The 18,190-nt window shown below is 41.2% G+C and overlaps 1 protein-coding gene across 8 annotated transcripts in view; it reads left to right on the top strand.

Annotated features, from left to right (window-relative positions):
* Window positions 1-18,190, top strand: part of PXYLP1 (2-phosphoxylose phosphatase 1) — a 64,373-nt gene that overhangs the window by 30,823 nt on the left and 15,360 nt on the right. The window contains exon 1 of one of the 8 annotated variants that reach the window (XM_057402429.1): window positions 10,117-10,212. The exons of 5 other annotated variants lie outside the window; for them this stretch is intronic. In XM_057402429.1, coding sequence (XP_057258412.1) covers window positions 10,149-10,212 — 64 coding nt within the window. In that variant the 5' untranslated portion in view covers window positions 10,117-10,148. Of the gene's footprint in view, window positions 1-10,116; window positions 10,213-11,258; window positions 11,477-13,551; window positions 13,571-18,190 lie in introns of those variants that run through there. 2 more of the 8 variants (XM_057402425.1, XM_057402430.1) reach the window with 2 other exon arrangements.

The following is an 18,190-nucleotide window of genomic DNA, read 5'->3' as shown; positions in this document are numbered from 1 at the left end:
TCCAGTTGAGTCCTCTGGTTTTGCACTGGAAGTTTTGGTTTTACAGATGAGTCATGAGAAACAGAAATCAGGATTCTCCACAGGGAAAAGCAGTGGAGTTTTATTTTGTCAGCCTGAGTGATGCAGCCAGCTCTTACTCTATGAGGACCATGTGGGCACTGTATGCAACCCACCAGGATGTTGCCTGTAGGAGGCAGTTGCTTCCTCTGGGGAGCCTGTTTGCACCCTGCTTGGTGGCTCAATACAGCTGTACAAGAGCAACACTGCAGCTTGGTATCCTCACCACTGCTCGCTGCAGCTCCTACCACAATAGAAGCCTGTAGTGCAGTAGGTGCTGGATGGTCTGGGGAGGAGGTGGCTCCAGGCGAGTGTGTGCCAGGGTCAAACGCTCAGCGGGGACTTGCAGGTGGGAATAGAGGTGGAAGCTGAGGGGGTGAGGCATTCCTGTTCAGCCTTTCCATTTGCAAAGCAGGATGTGCTTCCTTAAGTTGTGAAGTTGTAACTGTGGCACTGCAGAGCTGCCACTTTTCCCCCACCCCAAACCAGAATGTGAGTGTGAGCTGCACCCACAGCCTCATAACCAGAGACTGCAGTGGGATGCCAAGAGGAGCTGGGATATGTGAAGCCTGTGGGGAAAAAAAAAAAATGCGTGAGTTGTTTTTTTCCAGAACTTAATTTCTGAAGAAGACGGGTAGAAAGACTCCAAGGTATTCAGTAAAAAGATATATAAGCTTCTAGCTGTTTCTGGATAGAATACATATCCTTACCATCTCTCTAAGGTGAATTCCTTACCATTTTAGCATTGTTCCACCTGGAGAAGAGAAGACTCTGGGGAGACCTTAGAGCCGTCTTCAAGTACCTAAAGGGGCCTACAAGGAATCTGAAGAGGGACTTTTTACAAGGGCATGTAGTGACAGGACAAGGAGAAATGGCTTTAAACTGAAAGAGGGGAGATTTAGACTAGATGTTAGGAAGAAACTCTTCCCTGTGAGGGTGGTGAGGCACTGGTGCAGGTTGCCCACAGAAGCTGTGGCTGCCCCATCCCTGGCAGTGTTCAAGGCCAGGCTGGACAGGGCTTTGAGCAACCTAGTCTAGTGGAAGCTGTCCCTGCCTGTGGCAGGGGACTGGAACTAGGTGAGCTGTAAGGTCCATTCCCACCCAAGCCATTCTGTGATTCTACAGTCTCTTACTGTTCCTTACCAACAAGCAGTAGCTACTGATGTTTCTTATTTTAAGAATATAATTTCTTCAGTGGAAGAAAAAAATTTAAGAGTATTGCTTTTTCCTGATTTATTCAGCTACCTATATTTCAGAAGCCACGACTTTAGAATTCTTGATGCAGGGAAGTTGTTTTTTTCATGTGTTACCAGTGTACAAAATTAAAATGAGACCAGATACATCCCTCCCTGAATTTGCCTTCAAGCTTATAAGCATGGCAGATTTTCCACTAATGAGAAGTCTCTCTGGGTTTTTTGAAAGTACTGATTTAATCTGAATTTAAGATTAAAGGGAAAAATAAGGCACAAATAATATATACAAGGCTGTGGAAATTTTGGTAGTGAATGAAGAAAACTAACTGCAAATATACAGATATTTGTTAAAGATGCTTTTTATGTTGTAACTGGAGATACTTAAATAATGTTTTTTGTGATTCTCAAAAGTGGTGATCTTACATACTAAGAAGGCAGAAATTAAGCCTGGAAGGGCGAGGAGACACAATGAATACTTGACAATGACACTGTGGGACAATCTTGTTTTCTCCCACAAATATAAATCAATCATTTTTAAATATCTTCTTTTATTATAGGTCAGGTTAGGTTGCTTCAGACAAGATTTGACTTACAGAAATTACCTGGCAGGCTACAGAAATTCATAGATCTTCTTTAAATACATATTTTGGCTTCATTTGTGATGATTATTTGAAATGTATTTAAGCAGATATTAATGTGAGCTGTTAAAACATATGTTTGAAAGATATTATAAGTAAAACCTAATATTTTGCAAAATCTAACAGCAAGTTTCTAGTTAGGCTTCTGCAAACCCTTACTACAGTGTTAGATTATATTATGGAGAGAAGGAGACAAGACTAGAAAATAATAAGCGTTTTAACGCTATTTCTCTTAAAATCCAGCTCAAATCTTTGTCCTAATATCTGTAAGAAAGTTTAAAAGTGTTGAAATTTTTGCTTCAGTCTTTTAATAATTATAGTGATACATCTTGCAATTATTTTAAATATGTGAAAGGGTCAATGACTTTTTTAGGGACAGTCTTATAGGTATGTACCTATCATTAATTTTTCTGAGTCTTGAATGGATAGTAAACAAAGGAAAATCAGTATTCACAGAAGGGAAAAAAAATGTTGTGCTTACAGTAATTAATATTTTTGTCAGCCTTTACCTGGACTAATGCATTGATCTTAATTCTCTCTCTTTATATTTAAGTTTCGAGTGAACTCTGTTTAGTTGCTAATAGTTAAGCTATCTTTCTTGGAATACCTATGCTGTAGTTAAATCCTTCCTGTTCCTGCATCCTGTCAAACTGGGCTCTTGCTCTAATTGCAAATAATGCCACAAAGAGGTTCCACCAGAAGATGACTCGTATGTTATATGTAGTATTTTATTTAAACAAACCTGATCTATGTTTCCTTCAGTGATGTGGGTAATACCTTTATCTTTCTACACACCATGGTCCAGCTGTCTCAAGATACTTGGATTTATCACCAGAATGGGGCTGTAAAAGTAAATGAGAGTAAAATATGAAATGAGGAAGGATCTAAATTTTTTTCATTGTGATTATGTGAGACACACCTATAGGTTTGTTGTGTGAAGATGTGAGACTGGCCTTTGCTCCTCCTAAAGCACTCTTCAGCCAAGGACCCTCCTCTTGAGGGGCCTTGTGGAGGCCAAGAGGCTCCCCAAGAAGTGTGTGTACTCCTTGGTGACCTGGACTAAGATTTTTTGCAATTCAGTGCTGTTCCAATGTAACTGCTAGAAGCTATATTGCAGTTGAACTCTTACAACCATTTGCATAGCTAGTCTTGCATGAAAGTCTGTGAAAATGCAGTTGGCTTTTGGGAGCTAATAGAAGATGATTGTATAGTGTTTTCCTCTTATGACTCATGATCTATTGTAGGTTTTTTCCTACCTCTTCAGATACTGCAATCATTTTACGGTCATGAACTCAGTAGTGGGTTTTTTGGAACCATTGCTTGGGACTGTCTGGCATTGCAGTTGCATACAATTTGAGTTACAGTGCATAGAATAAGTACCTCAGATTTTCTGTAAAGCTTTAAGAAATGCTCTGGGTTTTGTTTGGTTTTTGTTTGTTGTTATTGTGGGTTTTCTTAACGTGGAGTATACCTCTTATTCCTATGCCACTTTTTCTTCTTTTTTTTTCTTCTATGAGCCATTAGTTACTTGCCTTTTTATGTCAACTGAATGTCTTCTTAGAAAAGTGCAGTTTGTACTTTAACGTGTATAAACTTGATGATGGGCAATTTCAGTTAAGACGTGACAGTGAAGAAATTTGGGCTTTTTCTTTTAAGAATTGCTTGGTCATACCAAGCTTTAGTATGGCTACTAATGTTCTATGTTGTAGGTGGTTTTAGGCAATGTATGTAACTTTTTAAACTGTATACAGTTGTCTGCACAGTGCGTTGAGCAACCTGATTGGAGTTAGCTGTTTTGAGGGCTGTGTTGAAACAGATGACTTGCAGAGGTCCCTTCCAATCTAAATGAGTAGTTTATTCTGTAGCAGTAGACAGTCAATCAGGTGATTATTTATTTATTTATGAGCAAATTCCTTTTTTGTTTTTTTAAAATTTCAGGAGTATTACCCTTATCAACTCAACAAAAGCATAGTAATGCAGTTCTCTGCTGTTCCTTTTCCATAGCTTTCTAATGCTGAGTCAAGCTGCCTTAGAGGTAATGCCAGATTGTTTTGGATTGGCAGGTCTGTCTTTTAAAGCAAAAAAAAAAAAAAAACCAAACTGTTCTAGGATTTTTCCATAGGTTAGTTGTATACTGACCTGAACTGTGTTCTAGCACATGTAATGTTGTTTTTACATTCTGAAATTCACCTTGTTTGTAGACATACTAAAGAGAGATGGTTGTATTTCTAATGTGAAGCTGTTATATACTTTATAATCATAAAATGTTTGGGATTCGGGTTTGGTTCAAGCAGGTGAAATCTGTACAGTATAAGCCCTCAATGCTCACAAGAATGCAGCCCCTCTGAGCAGGGTTTTCTTTCTAGCTCCTGTTTGGGTTTTCCAGGATAACAGATTTCAGTGTTATAGAGGCAGTTGTGTGGATCCAGTCCCCACAGCCACGGCCTGCCAGGAAGACAGACGTGCTTTGGGCAGCTTTGGTCTTCGCTCACCTGTGGGAACGCCTGGGGCTGATTCTGCCCATCTCTTTTACCCTCTCTGCTGAGCTTCCCTGTTCTGGCTGGTTGGGCAGTGGGAAGTGATTGTCACCTCTGAAGGTTTCTTCTTTTCCATGTGCAATTTCTCAGCTGCTCATCCCCTTGCTGTAGGCTGCCTTCCTTTATACCTTTGTTTTTTCATGGTTCGTAGATTATGGCATTGAAACAAAACCTGGGTGTCTTAAGCTAAGAAGGTAAAGACAGCCTCATCACCCTGCTTTGTTTTAGTAAAGCCCTTTATTAATCCTTTGCTGACCACTCTCTTTAGACCAGCTTTGTGAGAATTCACAGTCAATTTATACTCTATTAGCTTTATCCCTCTTTAATTAGACCTTTTAGGACAATGCTGTCTCTTAATTGCAAATGGATTCCTCCTACATAAATTGTTTGTTCTTTGTTTGAGATTTGTGTTCTGCATCTTCATCAGAGGAATGTTCTGACCTAACTCTCTCTTCCCTCCTTGTTCAGAGTTCAGGCTTAGAGTCTCAATGTGAGAATACCAAGAAACTATCATAACATCAGTGTTTATAATGCAGTTGTATTCCCCTGTTTATGGGCTACATGCAGTCTTCAGGAAATCATGGATGACTGCTTAAATGTTAGATACGATGATAGGTTTGTTGTTCAGAGCTGTGCTTTGTGCCTGCCTTAATCCCTACTGTGCTGTTGCAATTTTAGTTGAAAACCATTGTTTTTATGGATTTGCTAGTCCTCCTGTATGTATCTGTTTCATATTCTTCAGATAGTTTTTCTGCATGTTTCTTCTTAGTCCTCTTAATTTTCCTCTTGCAATTTATCTTCCAGGCAGTTTTGTTCTTTTATCTGTGCTTTTGCTGGGCTTTCATTGCTGAAACAATACGGTGATTTACTTAATGCAAAGCGTCTCATCATTTGACTCTGAAGATTTTGGGAAAATTTATTGTGTGTTCTTGGGCTTGTGTGTCTTCTGTGATTAATGAGGTTTCTTAGGCTGTACTGATTTTGAAGATTTTAGTGACTGCAGGCAGGTTGTTTTTTTTTGGTTTTTTTTTGTTTTTTTTTTTAAATTGTAATCTCTGTTTCTGAAGTTACTTCCCTTTTAAATTTTCAGAGCTTGCTCACCAAGAGAAAAGCAGTGCTTGCACATACTAAATGGCATTGTGGTTTATTTCTTAATGATGTTGGGTCTAAGCAGTTTGTATTTAAAAGACTGAGGCTTTTGTGGACTTACTGCAGTGAATTGTAAAGTCTTGCAAAATGGAAGTGATCTCCCTTTATGATTTTTGTGAGATGGTTGGATTAAAATAGCTGGAAACCTTAGGTAATTTTGGGTTTACCAACTGTGCACATTAATAAGGATGGAGACAAGAAATAAGATTCACCATCTTCCTCTAAGCTGGTTTATGGCAAGTGTCCTAAAGATATCAATAATGCTGTGATGCAGAGAATGCTGCTCTGAATTTCTAAGGTTAATGAAGGTGCCTGGACAGCCTTCCCCAGCACAAAAATCTATCAGGCTCTACAGTATTAAATATGTTGTTCTGGAGTTTACTGCTAGCAAACCCATGGCAGTTTTCTGTGCCCTGGTGCTGACAAGGACAAACAAGTGAGCTCGCTTGGCTTGGGTAAGCAGTGGCATATGGTGTTGAGATCACTTCCCTGAGCAGGTCAGGTTGTGGACAGAAAACAGTTGGGATTAGATATGAAACAGAAAGCTGCTAATTTAATGCAGTAGTGAAAATATTGATTTGAATTTGTAAGGCTTTTTATCTTGGAAGGACACTCATGTAGAGAAGTGGCAGATGTCTGTGGATTGTGTTTGACGGATGATATTAACATATTAAACAGTTTTCATCCTGTGCCTTTGCAGAGGCTATGGCTGATCTGTAGACATGGTGGGGTTTTCTGCCTTTTGTGCCCTTGAGAGAGATTACTCTATCTGACCCAGGTGTGCAGACATAGAGATACTGCTGGGAAGTGCAGAAAGCAGCTCTGTTGGGTGGTGACAGAAAGATGCTTTTACTAGTGAGCAGATGTACAGAATTTGTTACAGCCCAAAAAGCTGCTGAGTTGGTGTTCTGAAACCACAGGAGCAATGCTTGTAAAGATGGGCAGAGCAAATACGTACTTTTAACTCCTTTAATCTGCTTGCTTTTACCTATGCGTTTTGTGATTTTAATCCTAAGAAGAGCCCTAAGAGGCAACGATATGCACCTGAAGCTGTAGATAACTAGATGCTATCTTTTAAAGGGGTAAAAAATATTTTATCTAGGATAATAAAAAACAATTGTGCAGACTTTCTCTTTGAGGAGTAAGGGATTAGTAGAAAGAGTTAATGAATTTCTTAAAGAATAAATGCAGGAGAGCATGCATATTTCAGCAGCAGAGAGCCAGTGTCAAAGATGTTAAGTGTTAGCGACAGATTGCTAGGGAAGAGAACAGGAGCAGCTGCTGAACTATCTTGTACTCTACTGCACAGGGCATATTTTTGTATCATTCTCAGCTGCTGTCAATGAAACGATCACTGAAGCCAGAGGATATGCAGTCCATGTTCCTGAGAAAATTTTTTTTTGCCATGTTTCCTTCTGCAATGTTGAACACTTATTGTTGTCCTCCATTTTTGTGTTCAGTTCACATGTGAAATCTGCCAAGTGTCTTTTTTTCAGTCATGATGTAATCATTGCTGCACAGCTTCCCACTCCAGTATTTGCGAGATCCAAAAAATACACAGGACAAAAAAAAAAAAAAACAAAGGTCACCACCAACAGGCAAATTATGGCAGTAGCATTCAGTGCATTGTGTCCTGCAGCTACCTTTTCATGTTGACCTTTATTTTGAGACAATACTATGGAAATGGGAAGATTTGCCAGCAGTTTCTGAACACAGCTGATAAAAGCTATTTTGAAAATCTGTTCCAGGACAACTCAGCTGGATTAGTTCATTTACCAGTTGCTGAGTTCTGTAGACAGACACAGAACAGAGCTTTAGAATCTTATAGTAGTGCTCATGAATTTTGTTAGATAAGTTGTTAGATAGTGTCTAGCTCTACTGTATTTATAAAAATCATGTTTCCAGGCCATAAAACCCCTCAATTTTGTATACTTAAGCCTTGTGTGGTACCCTTCAGGACACTGATTTGGTGCAGTCGAAGTCATCTCACAGCCTGATAAGACACGACAGCTATGCAGATACATCGATAGGAATGACTTCATTTATAGCATCATGGTGCAGTTTATGTAACACTTCTCATTTGTGAATCCTAATGAGACAAGAATAGGCAAGGGACCAACATAACTGCTTCATTGTAAGCAGTGATGGGGCTTTTTTTGCATCCTGTCACTAAATAACCTGGAGCATGAGCAATATCTGACTTGAGTAATGTGTTTGTAGAGCAGGAAATCTGTCCGCCTGTCTAGATGTCTAGTAGGAACCTCCCCCATCCCCTTCAAAGTGACTGGAGAGCCAAGCAGTGAAGTAATTAGTGAGAAGCTGGTAAGGAAAATCTTTATTATGCAGATGTATTTATTTTAAAGACAGGAATACATTTAATTGATGGAAATATAAATCTTTTCCATGTTAAACAACATAGTGTTTCAGTGTAATAGGAAAACAGAATAGAGGGTAATTTTTCACTTTGGGAGGAGAAGTGGAAAATTACTGTCTTCTTTAGAACTTGAAAAGGCTTGGATTTGCAGTCAGTATTGCTATGTTATTGCTGTCAAGCTGAAAATCCTGGAACCTATTTAAACTGTGCCATATGCCCTTCCGAACTGTCAACTGAAAAACAACTGAGGGGTGGGGAACCCTAAAACTATAAAGCTCTTTCAGAGCCACATCTGAACTTAATTAAGTACAAGCACCCATTGTGTAATTCAATGTACCTGATTAAATTCAGTCCCAAAACCACAACACTGCAAGGCCTGCCATATTGTGCTTTGGTTAAAAAAAGATTTTCTTAATGTATTTATTTTCCTTGTGTAAGTCAGAGTGGGACCCTGTAAAAGAATCAGCAAAGCATAAAGCTAATGCAGCTGGAAATAAGAAACTTGTTCTCAGAAATACTGGCATGAGTTGTTTAAAGCTTTAAACAACCAGTAGTGAAAAAAAAAAAAATCAAAGCTTAAGGAACTAGAAAAAAGGAATGGAAAAAGGAAAACTTCAGGCAGCATTTATTAAAATTTCTTATTTCCAGTAGATATGTCCATCTCAGCCTTGACACGTGATTTTCCTCAGGTTACAAATGAAAATGAAGCTGCAAACCAAAAAGAGTGTTTGTTTTCACTGTGAGATGCATAATAGTGAGTTGCTGTAGCTGATGGTCTTGTTAGTTATATTGTCTGCTGCACTTTTTTCCTCTAATGATGTCTTTGACAGTCTTTAAAAGGTAGCTGAAACACCTTTACTTTCAAGTATTTGTTAACAGGAAACCTGGCTGATGTTTTCTAGCAGTCAGCCTGATGATGATAACTTAATGCTGAAGTTGAGTCACATTAGCACATTAGTAATGCACTTGCTCCAGTGAGCAATGTGCAAGCCGTCATCTAGGTTTTGCCAGTTCTGGGGCATGTACTGTGCCTTGTTAGCGAGGCTCTGCCCAAGTGAGGTCTGTGATGGATCGACTGCTGCTTCTGTCTTGGGTAATTATTATAAGAAGCAAGGCTTCAGGTGAAGTTTTGGGGAACAGTCATTATCTATGTACCTTAACTTGAATGGCACTGCTTCTCTTATAGACAAAATGTGTACCCATATATGACATTTATGAAAACTGTGATATGCAGCATGTGTCACAGTGGGCTGAGCTTCTCTGCCTTTCTGCTGAAGAACAGTTGAGGCAATGCTGAAGTTCTCTTTGGCTGTGAAAACCAGGATCTGTTTATCCTAAATCTTAGTTCAAATTTCCCGTACTCTTTCCGGTTAGAAGAGAGTGGTTGGTTCCTCATGTGGCCTGCCCTGCTCCCCTTCCCACCATGAATGACTGGCTGAATCCTCCAGGTGGAGGGAGGGTAGTGGGGGAACTGATAATTCAGGCTCTGTGCTGACTGGGTCTGCAAAAGTAAAGGAAAAGGGAAATCCACCTCTTTATTATCACAACGAGTAATTTGGGAAGGAAACGAGACTTTTGTGTCATCATTTGCCGAGGTATCTCCAAAGAGTACGCCTTAAACCGGACTGAGGGGAAGCTCCGCGTGCCGGAGCCTCAGATCTGAGCGAAGACAGCCCCGAGCCCTCGCCAGACCTTGCCTAGGAGCTGGCAGCTCCGCTGAGACGGGCAAACGCTCACGGGGGCGGTGCCAGGAGGGGCGGTGCCAGGAGGGGCGGTGCCAGGAGGGGCGGTGCCAGGAGGGGCGGCCCTGCCCTGAGCCGGGAAAACCCGCCCCGGGTAGCGCGGGAGCAGGGTTAGGCGCGGCAGTTGGGGCTGGGGTCGGGCAGCGGGTGCGATGGTGAGCGGTCCTCTCGGGTTTAGGGCCCGCTCTGGGAGCCTTGCTCTGGCTGCCCCGGGAGTGGCAGCGTCGGCACCAGGCAGAGCCGATGAGATGGGAGGCTGCAGCGCTGAGCTCGGGGTGCAGGCGAGGGCGCACAGTGGGCGGGGCTGCCCTGGCGGAGGTCCTCGTGCAGCAGGTGCTGAGCTGCGGGACGCTGTCAGTAGCTGAAAGGTGTCAGGGAAGCTCAGAGCGAGCTGGGCTGCTTGCTCCAGGCCCACACTGAGCACCAGTAGTGGCACTGTTTATTGGTGCATCAGCAGGATGTTCATTTGGTGCTGTGTGCGTTTCCTCGTTAGCCCCCTGCAGAACTATGAAACCGTCCTGGGTGGGGTTGTCAGATTTTGGAGGAGGAAGACCCTTGCTTTTAATTGTACTTTTTGTTGTTGTGGTGGTTTTTTTGTTTTTTGGTGTTTTGTTTTGGGTTGGGTTTTTTTTTTGGTGGTGTGGTTTGTGGGTTTTTGTTTTTCTGGTTTGCGGTTGGGTTTAGGGGTTGTTTTTTTTTGTTGGTTTTGGTTTAGGTTTTTTTTGTGGGCTTTTTTTTTTTCTTTGTTACTAGCTCCCAGCTTCCTGGACTAATGTAGTCCTCCTTTTCTGTATGCGGTATGGTGGATGCTTGTGGCCCCTGCAGAGTCTGCATTATGGATGAAGGCCCTCTCTGTTAATATAGATCTCACATTTTGGGGCTTGCAAAGCTTTTATTCAGCTGTACAAAAGAATAAACTGAGAAGGATAGATTGTGTGTCGTACAGGCATATCTGAACTTCATTGGCATCCAAATATGCATTCGAAATCTGAAGTAGAGCTCTAAAGCAACCCTTGGGATGAGTGCAGGGTGACAGGGCTCAAGCGCAGGGCGGCTAGGTATTGGAGTTATTGCAGCCTTATGCCCAGGCTTCCTTGCTGCCAAACTGGCAGTGTGTACTTTTGGTGTTGCGCTATATGCTCTGCAGCCCACGGGCACTTTATCTACTTTTTCCAGGTTGTTTTCGTGCTGTATGCATCTTCACCTTTTTCCCCCATCTCAGGTTTTTGAAGCGTTCCTACCTCTTTGTGGTGGCTCTTCCCTGCACTTCTCCTTTTCTAGCTGCCATTTTTTTTCAGAGGAAGAGGAACTAGAAGAGAAGGCTGTATTTCATCATCAGAATTTCACAAGCCTGAGTGCTCTCCTCTGTGCTAGGCACCCTTGTTAGTGCCCTGCTAGGAGCAGGGGGGCGGGGAGGGGGAAAGGTGGAGGAGGGATAAATAACTTATTGTGCTCTGCTGTGCGTATTTACTTTTTTTTTACCTGTTAGCATTAGGTTACTTTCAGTGGGGTTGGTGGAACTTTTTTTACTTACGCTACTTTTTATTTTTAATTTTTTTCCTGCATTTTTGCTGTGTGGCTTCATTTCCATGTGACTGTTTTAAATAGTACGTTTGCATGGGGCTGAAAGAACCTTCTGTTTTGTAAATGATCAAAACGTCAGGTCTGTTTAGTGAGAATATTGAGACTAACATGGCTACTTGTGCTGCTGCTTCTCAGGCTGGTTGGAGCTACAAGAGAAAACAGAAATGGAAAATGTTTTTACTGCCTATCTATCTGGGTTTAGGTAAATGTTAATGGATTTTTTTTTTTTTTAAATGGATAAATGTTTTTCTTGGTGGTCAGGGGTGATACCTTTTGTTTTTCAAAACAAACTAGGACTGCAAGAGGGAAAGAAATGGGTAATGGGGTGCTTAAGCATTTAATTTGGTGTTTCTACTATATGAACTGCACTTTGCTTTGTATTTATTTTTCTGCTGTACTGAAGTCTGTCAAATTTATGTCAGTTTTGTAACTCTAATTCATATCAGGCTGGCTTCTGCTTGGGCTTCTGAGTACAATAGCTGATGCGATAAATTTAACATTGTTCTAGAAGGGATTAGTTGCTGTGTAGTGATTGTTACAATTGTTATTCTGAAAGCATTTAGGAATGATTGTCTCTCTTGCTTAGAAACTACTTATCTCATAGTTGTCTTTTTTGATATATTTTGTGCCATTCAGGTCTAGGGGGGAGGAGGGGTAGGACATGTGAGGGGGGAGGTGGAAATCAGTTGAATTAGCTTCTTGATCTTATGACCTATTTAAGGTAATATTTAATGCATACTAAGAATAAAACCATATGTCATAATATTTAAGATGCCACTGGTTTTGGTCATAACGACAAAACAGTTGACTTTAAAATTCGGTGTCCAGGTTCTGTGGTTTTATTTAAAATAAAAATTACTGGGGGTTTTTTATTTCATTAAATTTAGTATCAGAGTTTGGATTTTATTTCCTCTGAATTTTGCAGCTTAAAAAAAGTTCAGTTTGGACCTGAGGAACACCTGAAGGCAGGATTGATTCTTCAGCAGTGTTTAGTTATCCTACTATGTGACTAGTGCCCCTCTCTCTCTCACAGGATAGTTGCTGTTTGACTGTTCTGTCAAGTCTTGCTTTTGTCTGATACCAGCCCATGTTTTTAGTTCTACTTTGTGTTTCAAGTAGCTTGAACTAGTTGGGACACGAAGCAGAGTTGCATTGAGGTCTCTTTCTTTTTATTGTTTCTGTAAATCTTTTGCTTTTTTCCTAGATATAACTTTTTCAAAATTAATGTTTCAAAGTAGTTTTTATGCAGTTTCTTTAGTTTTAAAAATCAGCTTATGAATAGTGGGAAATATATATTGTCTTTCCCTTTCTGTTGTCAGACTAGCTCTATAATAATATGTACATATTCTTCATAGTTTCAGCATTGGCAAAGTTTCCAGTTAGATCACCAAATAGGTTTCAGATATGTTTTATTAACTGCCCTGGCTGTGGGGAATGAACACTGAAATCATCTGTTTCATTTCTGTTTTACAGTGTTGTATTCCTGTCATAGTAAAACATGAGCTTTGAAAGGCACAACAATGTAAAAATCCTGTTCAAAAACTCCCTTAATCAAAGATTTAAGTATGACTATATACACATTGGCAGACTTCTGTTTTGGGCAAGTGCTTGTTACTGTGAACTAATAGAGCAAGTCATAAAACAGTGCTAAGCTATAAAAAGTTGTGTGAAACCTAGATAAGAGAATTCTGATCTTATGATTTACAGCTGAAAGAGCACAACAGCATTTGGGAAAAAGATTAATTCCAGCTCCATATGAAGGACCTTTTTGGACTCTTTCCCCCCACTCTGAGCTGTGTCAGGCCAATACTGTTGTAGGTTGGCTAGTTGCATATGGACCAGAAAACCCACTTGGAAAACAGAGGTTGGATTGACACTGCAGAGGAGGACTTTCAGTAATTAAATACTTGTATACAGAGAGACAGTTGACTCTCCAAAGAGCTTTAAATAGCCGCACTATGCGGTGAAGTGGGTACCAAAATTGAGGAACTAATGGAGCCTTTTTGTGCAGTAGAGAGCTGGAGAGGATGAGGTGTGCAAAGAAGGACTCAACAGCTAGGAAGCGGTATAAACAAAGGCAGCAAGGGAACATGAAGCCCAGGTAGTTGAAATGAAAAGGGAGGGAGAAAGGAGGAAACAGAAATGCACAAGGCACTAGCAATGTCCAGGGAATTACAGAAGATGAGAAAACAATTGAGAGACCACTGAGATTTTAGTTGTTGGTATATATCCTGGGTTCAGTATGAAAAAATGTGTTGTCGTTTGGACCAGCAGAAGTCTTGAGTCCTGATCCAAAGTATTGAAACTTGCACAATTGTTACAGCTTGTGAGGAGCTTTAACGAGGGAAAAGAAAGACCAGCCTCCTGGGTGGGCTTTTCAGGGTCACTGTGCTGATAAGGCTGAGCAAACAGAAAGCAGCTTTCCAACTGGAATTCATCTCTCCTTGGTCTTATTTCTTCACTCTTCTTTGGGAATACTCTACTCTTATGCTTATACATTTGGTAGAAATTTCCAGTAGACTGCCTAGACTGGTACCCAGGTCATATGATTTTTTTTTTTCTATTTAAAATTTTTCCCCCAATATGTGTTATTTCAGGTGTGCTAAAAGTAAATACTGTTTGCTACAAAAGTGCTTATTTAGGTGACTGGAGATTTTTTACCTCCTTGATATTTTTCTCTGTCAACAATATAAACAGTTTGAATCATTTAAGTCAAGTCATAGAATAGTTTGTGTCGGAAGGGACCTTTTTAAGATCATAGAATAGTTAGGGTTGGAAAGGACCTTAAGATCATCTAGTTCCAACCCCCCTGCCATGGGCAGGGACACCTCACACTAAGCCATATCACCCAAGGCCTCATCCAACCTGGCCTTGAACACTGCCAGGGATGGAGCATTCACAGCCTCCCTGGGCAACCCATTCCAGTGCCTCACCACCCTCACAGGAAAGAGCTTCCTCCTTATATCCAATCTAAACTTCCCCTGTTTAAGTTTTAACCCGTTACCCCTTGTCCTATCACTACAGTCTCTAATGAAGAGTCTTTCTCCAGCATCTCTATAGCCCCCCTTCAGATACTGGAAGGCTGCTATGAGGTCTCCACGCAGCCTTCTCTTCTCCACGCTGAACAGCCCCAACTTTCTCAGCCTGTCTTCATACGGGAGGTGCTCCAGTCCCCTGATCATGCTCGTGGCCCTTGTCTGGACTTGTTCCAACAGTTCCATGTCCTTTTTATGCTGAGGACACCAGAACTGCACACAATACTCCAGGTGAGGTCTCACGAGAGCAGAGTAGAGGGGCAGGATCACCTCCTTCAACATGCTGGTCAAGCTCCTTTTGATGCAGCCCAGGATACAGTTGGCTTTCTGGGCTGCAAGTGCACACTGCTGTCGGCTTATGTTCATTTTCTCATTGACCAACACCCCCAAGTCCTTCTCCGCAGGGCTGCTCTGAATCTCTTCTCTGCCCAACCTGTAGCTGTGCCTGGATTGCTCCAACCCAGGTGTAGGACCTTGCACTTGGCATGGTTAAACTTCATGAGGTTGGCATCAGCCCACCTCACAAGCGTGTCAAGGTCCCTCTGGATGGCATTCCTTCCCACCAGCGTATCAACTGAACCACACAGCTTGGTGTCATCGGCAAACTTGCTGAGGGCGCACTCAATCCCACTGTCCATGTCAGCGACAAAGGTGTTAAACAAGACCAGTCCCAACACCGATCCCTGAGGGACACCACTCATTACTGGTCTCCAGCCGGACATTGAGCCATTGACCACAACTCTTTGCGTGCAGCCATCCAGCCAGTTCTTTATCCACCGAGTGGTCCATCCATCAAATTGATGTCTCTCCAATTTAGAGACAAGGATGTCGTGTGGGACAGTGTTGAACGCTTTACACAAGTCCAGGTAGATGACATCAACTGTCATCAGTTCCTTAGCCACACCATAGAAGGCCACCAAATTGATCAGGCAGGATTTCCCCTCAGTGAAGCCATGCTGGCTGTCACCAAGCTCCTTGTTGATTTTCATGTGCTTTAGCATGCCTTCCAGGAGAATCTGCTCCAAGATTTTGCCAGGCACAGAGGTGAGACTGACTGGTCTGTAATTCCCCGGGTCATCCATTTTCCCCTTCTTGAAAATGGGGGTTGTATTTCCCTTTTTCCAGTCATTGGGAACTTCACCTGACTGCCACGATTTCTGAAATATGATGGCCAGCGGCTTCGCAACCTCATTCGCCCGCTCCTTCAGGACTCATGCATGGATTTCATTAGGCCCCATGGACTTGTGCATGTTCAGATTTTTAAGATGGTCTCGACCCAGATCCTTTCTTACAGTGGGCCCAAGGTCTTCATTCTCACAGTCCCTGTGTCTGCCTTCCAAGACTTGAGTGGCGTGGTCAGTGCCTTCGCCAGTGAGGACCGAGGCAAAGAAGTCATTCAGAACCTCGGCCTTCTCCAAATCCTGTGTAGCTAGATCATCTAGTCCAATTCCCCTACCATGGTCAGGGACATTTTTCACTAGATCAGGTTGCTCAGATGCGTTCAGAAATCTAGATAACATGGTTATGCTCCAGGCAGGTTCAAAGTTAGAAGGTCCTTTAGCCCAGTCCCTATCTGAGGTACTTGGTCAGTGTGGTAGTAGATTAGTGGGGAAAGGAGTTTACTAGGCTTGTACCATGTACCTCCTTCCCTGGTATAAACCAGGCTTATTCACTGTACAGTAAGGGCAGTATTTACTAGCTGTTACTAAGTAATTAATAAATGTAGTTATCAGCAGCATTTAGAGTAAGTTAATTTTTAACAAAACTTTCTTAAAATTAATGACATGAACGGTTGTTATTCCTAATCTCTTGAGTCCACAAAACAGTCTTGCATTGCACCCAGAACTGCTGTGTTTATCCTTTAAGGATGTTCTGTCAGTGGCTTTTTAAACTTCAAATGTGTAATCTGATAATCCTGTTGATGCTATTTTTAATATGCCATTTTATTTTTAAATGGAGTAGACTTTTCTCTTTAAGATTTAGTGCTTTTCCTTATTCTTAAATTTGTCTGTCACTGTTAAAATATTTATTCAGCTAGTTTTGTTTGCAGATAGCAAGTCTCATTTCTAATCAAATATTTGGCCTCATGAATCATAGGCACTTGATCTTAATAAAATAATGTATGCATCTGTTGACTGCTGTAGTTAATAGTCTCAGTGCACAAATGTGATCTGTTCAGGTTTTTTATAGTTAAAACTGCATGAGATAAAAAATTAGGTTCCTTCTTTTGCTTTTAAATCTCCCAACCAAATTTTAGCACCAGTAAATAGCTGCTGCTGTTGGGGTATGGTTTCCCCTGTCTTCTGAAACACTTACTTCTGTGAGTGCTAATGCCAACTCCATATGTTTTTGTGACACTAAGTGATTAGTCGCAATGTTGTGAGTTGCTCTGGAGAAAATATTGGTAACAGGAAGCTGAGAGTTGCTGCTCCTAGCCTTTTCTGGCTAGGAAGCTCAACCAGTATAACACAACTGCTTGAATTTCACATTTCTACTTTTTAACCAGCTACTGTCTTGTACTGTAGTTTACTTGCAGAGTCCAGCAACTGTTGTAGCACACTCTTAGCTTTTGGGATTTATACCCCAAATGCAAATTTGCTGCAAGCTCCGCTTCAAGCCAGAGTTACCAACCTCTGATAGATGTTGCCAAGACTCTGTGTGACCACTAGAGTTTCTTGGTCAGTGGTTTGCAGTGACTCACAATAATGTGAGTCTTCACGTGGAAAGAGCTAAAGACTGAATCCAATGGATAAATGCTGGAAAGGCAGCTGAGCTCTGCAGTTTAAGTGGCCAAAATCAAAACTACAGTTTAATTCTTACCAACTACAGTCCTGTGGGCAGTTATATGCAAAATATGAAACGGCTTAAGGAAAAGTTGAAAGTCTCTGCATTTTGCAAGTATTAGCTGTGTCAACAGCACTAGGAACGGTATGGAAAATGCTTCAATTCTGGTTTTGGCAGGCAAAGAGAAACCACATAAAATATTTAAAATGGAGTGAAGAACGACAAGTCTGTGTTATATTAACAGCTACATGCTCTTAAAAATCTTTGAAGGTTTCACTTCAGTTTGCTGTTTTCATTGGTTTTCTTTGTCTGCACAACCCTACTGTGGAACAAATTCACCTCTTAAATTAGGACCGGGAGTCAAGATGCAACTGAGGAACTGACCCAGAAGGAATAGTAAAAATTCTGCATTGAAATGTGTTCTCTTTCTTTTTAATTTTTCCCTCTCACCACAGAAGACTAGTAAGGGTAAAAATATTAAGTTTCCCTCCTCAGTTTAACCTTCAAATCTTCTGGAGATTCAAATATCAGAAAATAATAATAGAAAAAGAAAGCGTCCATTTGTTGTTACAAGTAGGCTTGTAAGGCTCAAAAATTAACAAATGCTTTCACATCAAGACAAGGTAAAGAGACATTGCCAATACAACTCTGGCCGTGAATTCACATATGCTTCAGCATGATTCTACGTGTCAGAAGACTTAGTGACGGTATTTATGTTAATTTCCTTGCTGTGTGTGTTAACTGCGTTTCTCTGTATTTAACATTTTTGTGATGGTCTCGGTTGCATTGCAACTAATATAGTTTGTGTGCATTTTCTTTAGATAAGTCAGACAGTTTAAGGCTGGCAAGGGTAACAATGGAAGGGCAGAAATTAGTAAGAAATTATGAACAATCCAGCCACTTGAATCTCAACTACTTAGTTTTCCCAGTGGTTTGTAGCACCATTGTCATAACTGTGCTGTGCCTTTTGCTGATGTCCTTCAATCTCGGTTTTTAAATTAAAATGATGAGAGGCAGCTGGGCCTGTTATGGCCCTTTTCTTCCTGTTCATACTCTTAGAGCTTTATGAGAAGCTAACAGAGCAGCTTCAAAAAGTG

This window comes from Pezoporus wallicus, unplaced genomic scaffold (genome assembly GCF_028554395.1).
Source record: "Pezoporus wallicus isolate ANWC-B61680 ecotype Strahan unplaced genomic scaffold, APGP_CSIRO_Pwel_v1 contig_6665, whole genome shotgun sequence".
NCBI classification, from domain to species: Eukaryota; Metazoa; Chordata; class Aves; order Psittaciformes; family Psittacidae; genus Pezoporus; species Pezoporus wallicus.
The sequence above is the reverse complement of the archived record's forward strand: the minus strand, read 5'-3'. Positions and strand labels throughout refer to the sequence as shown.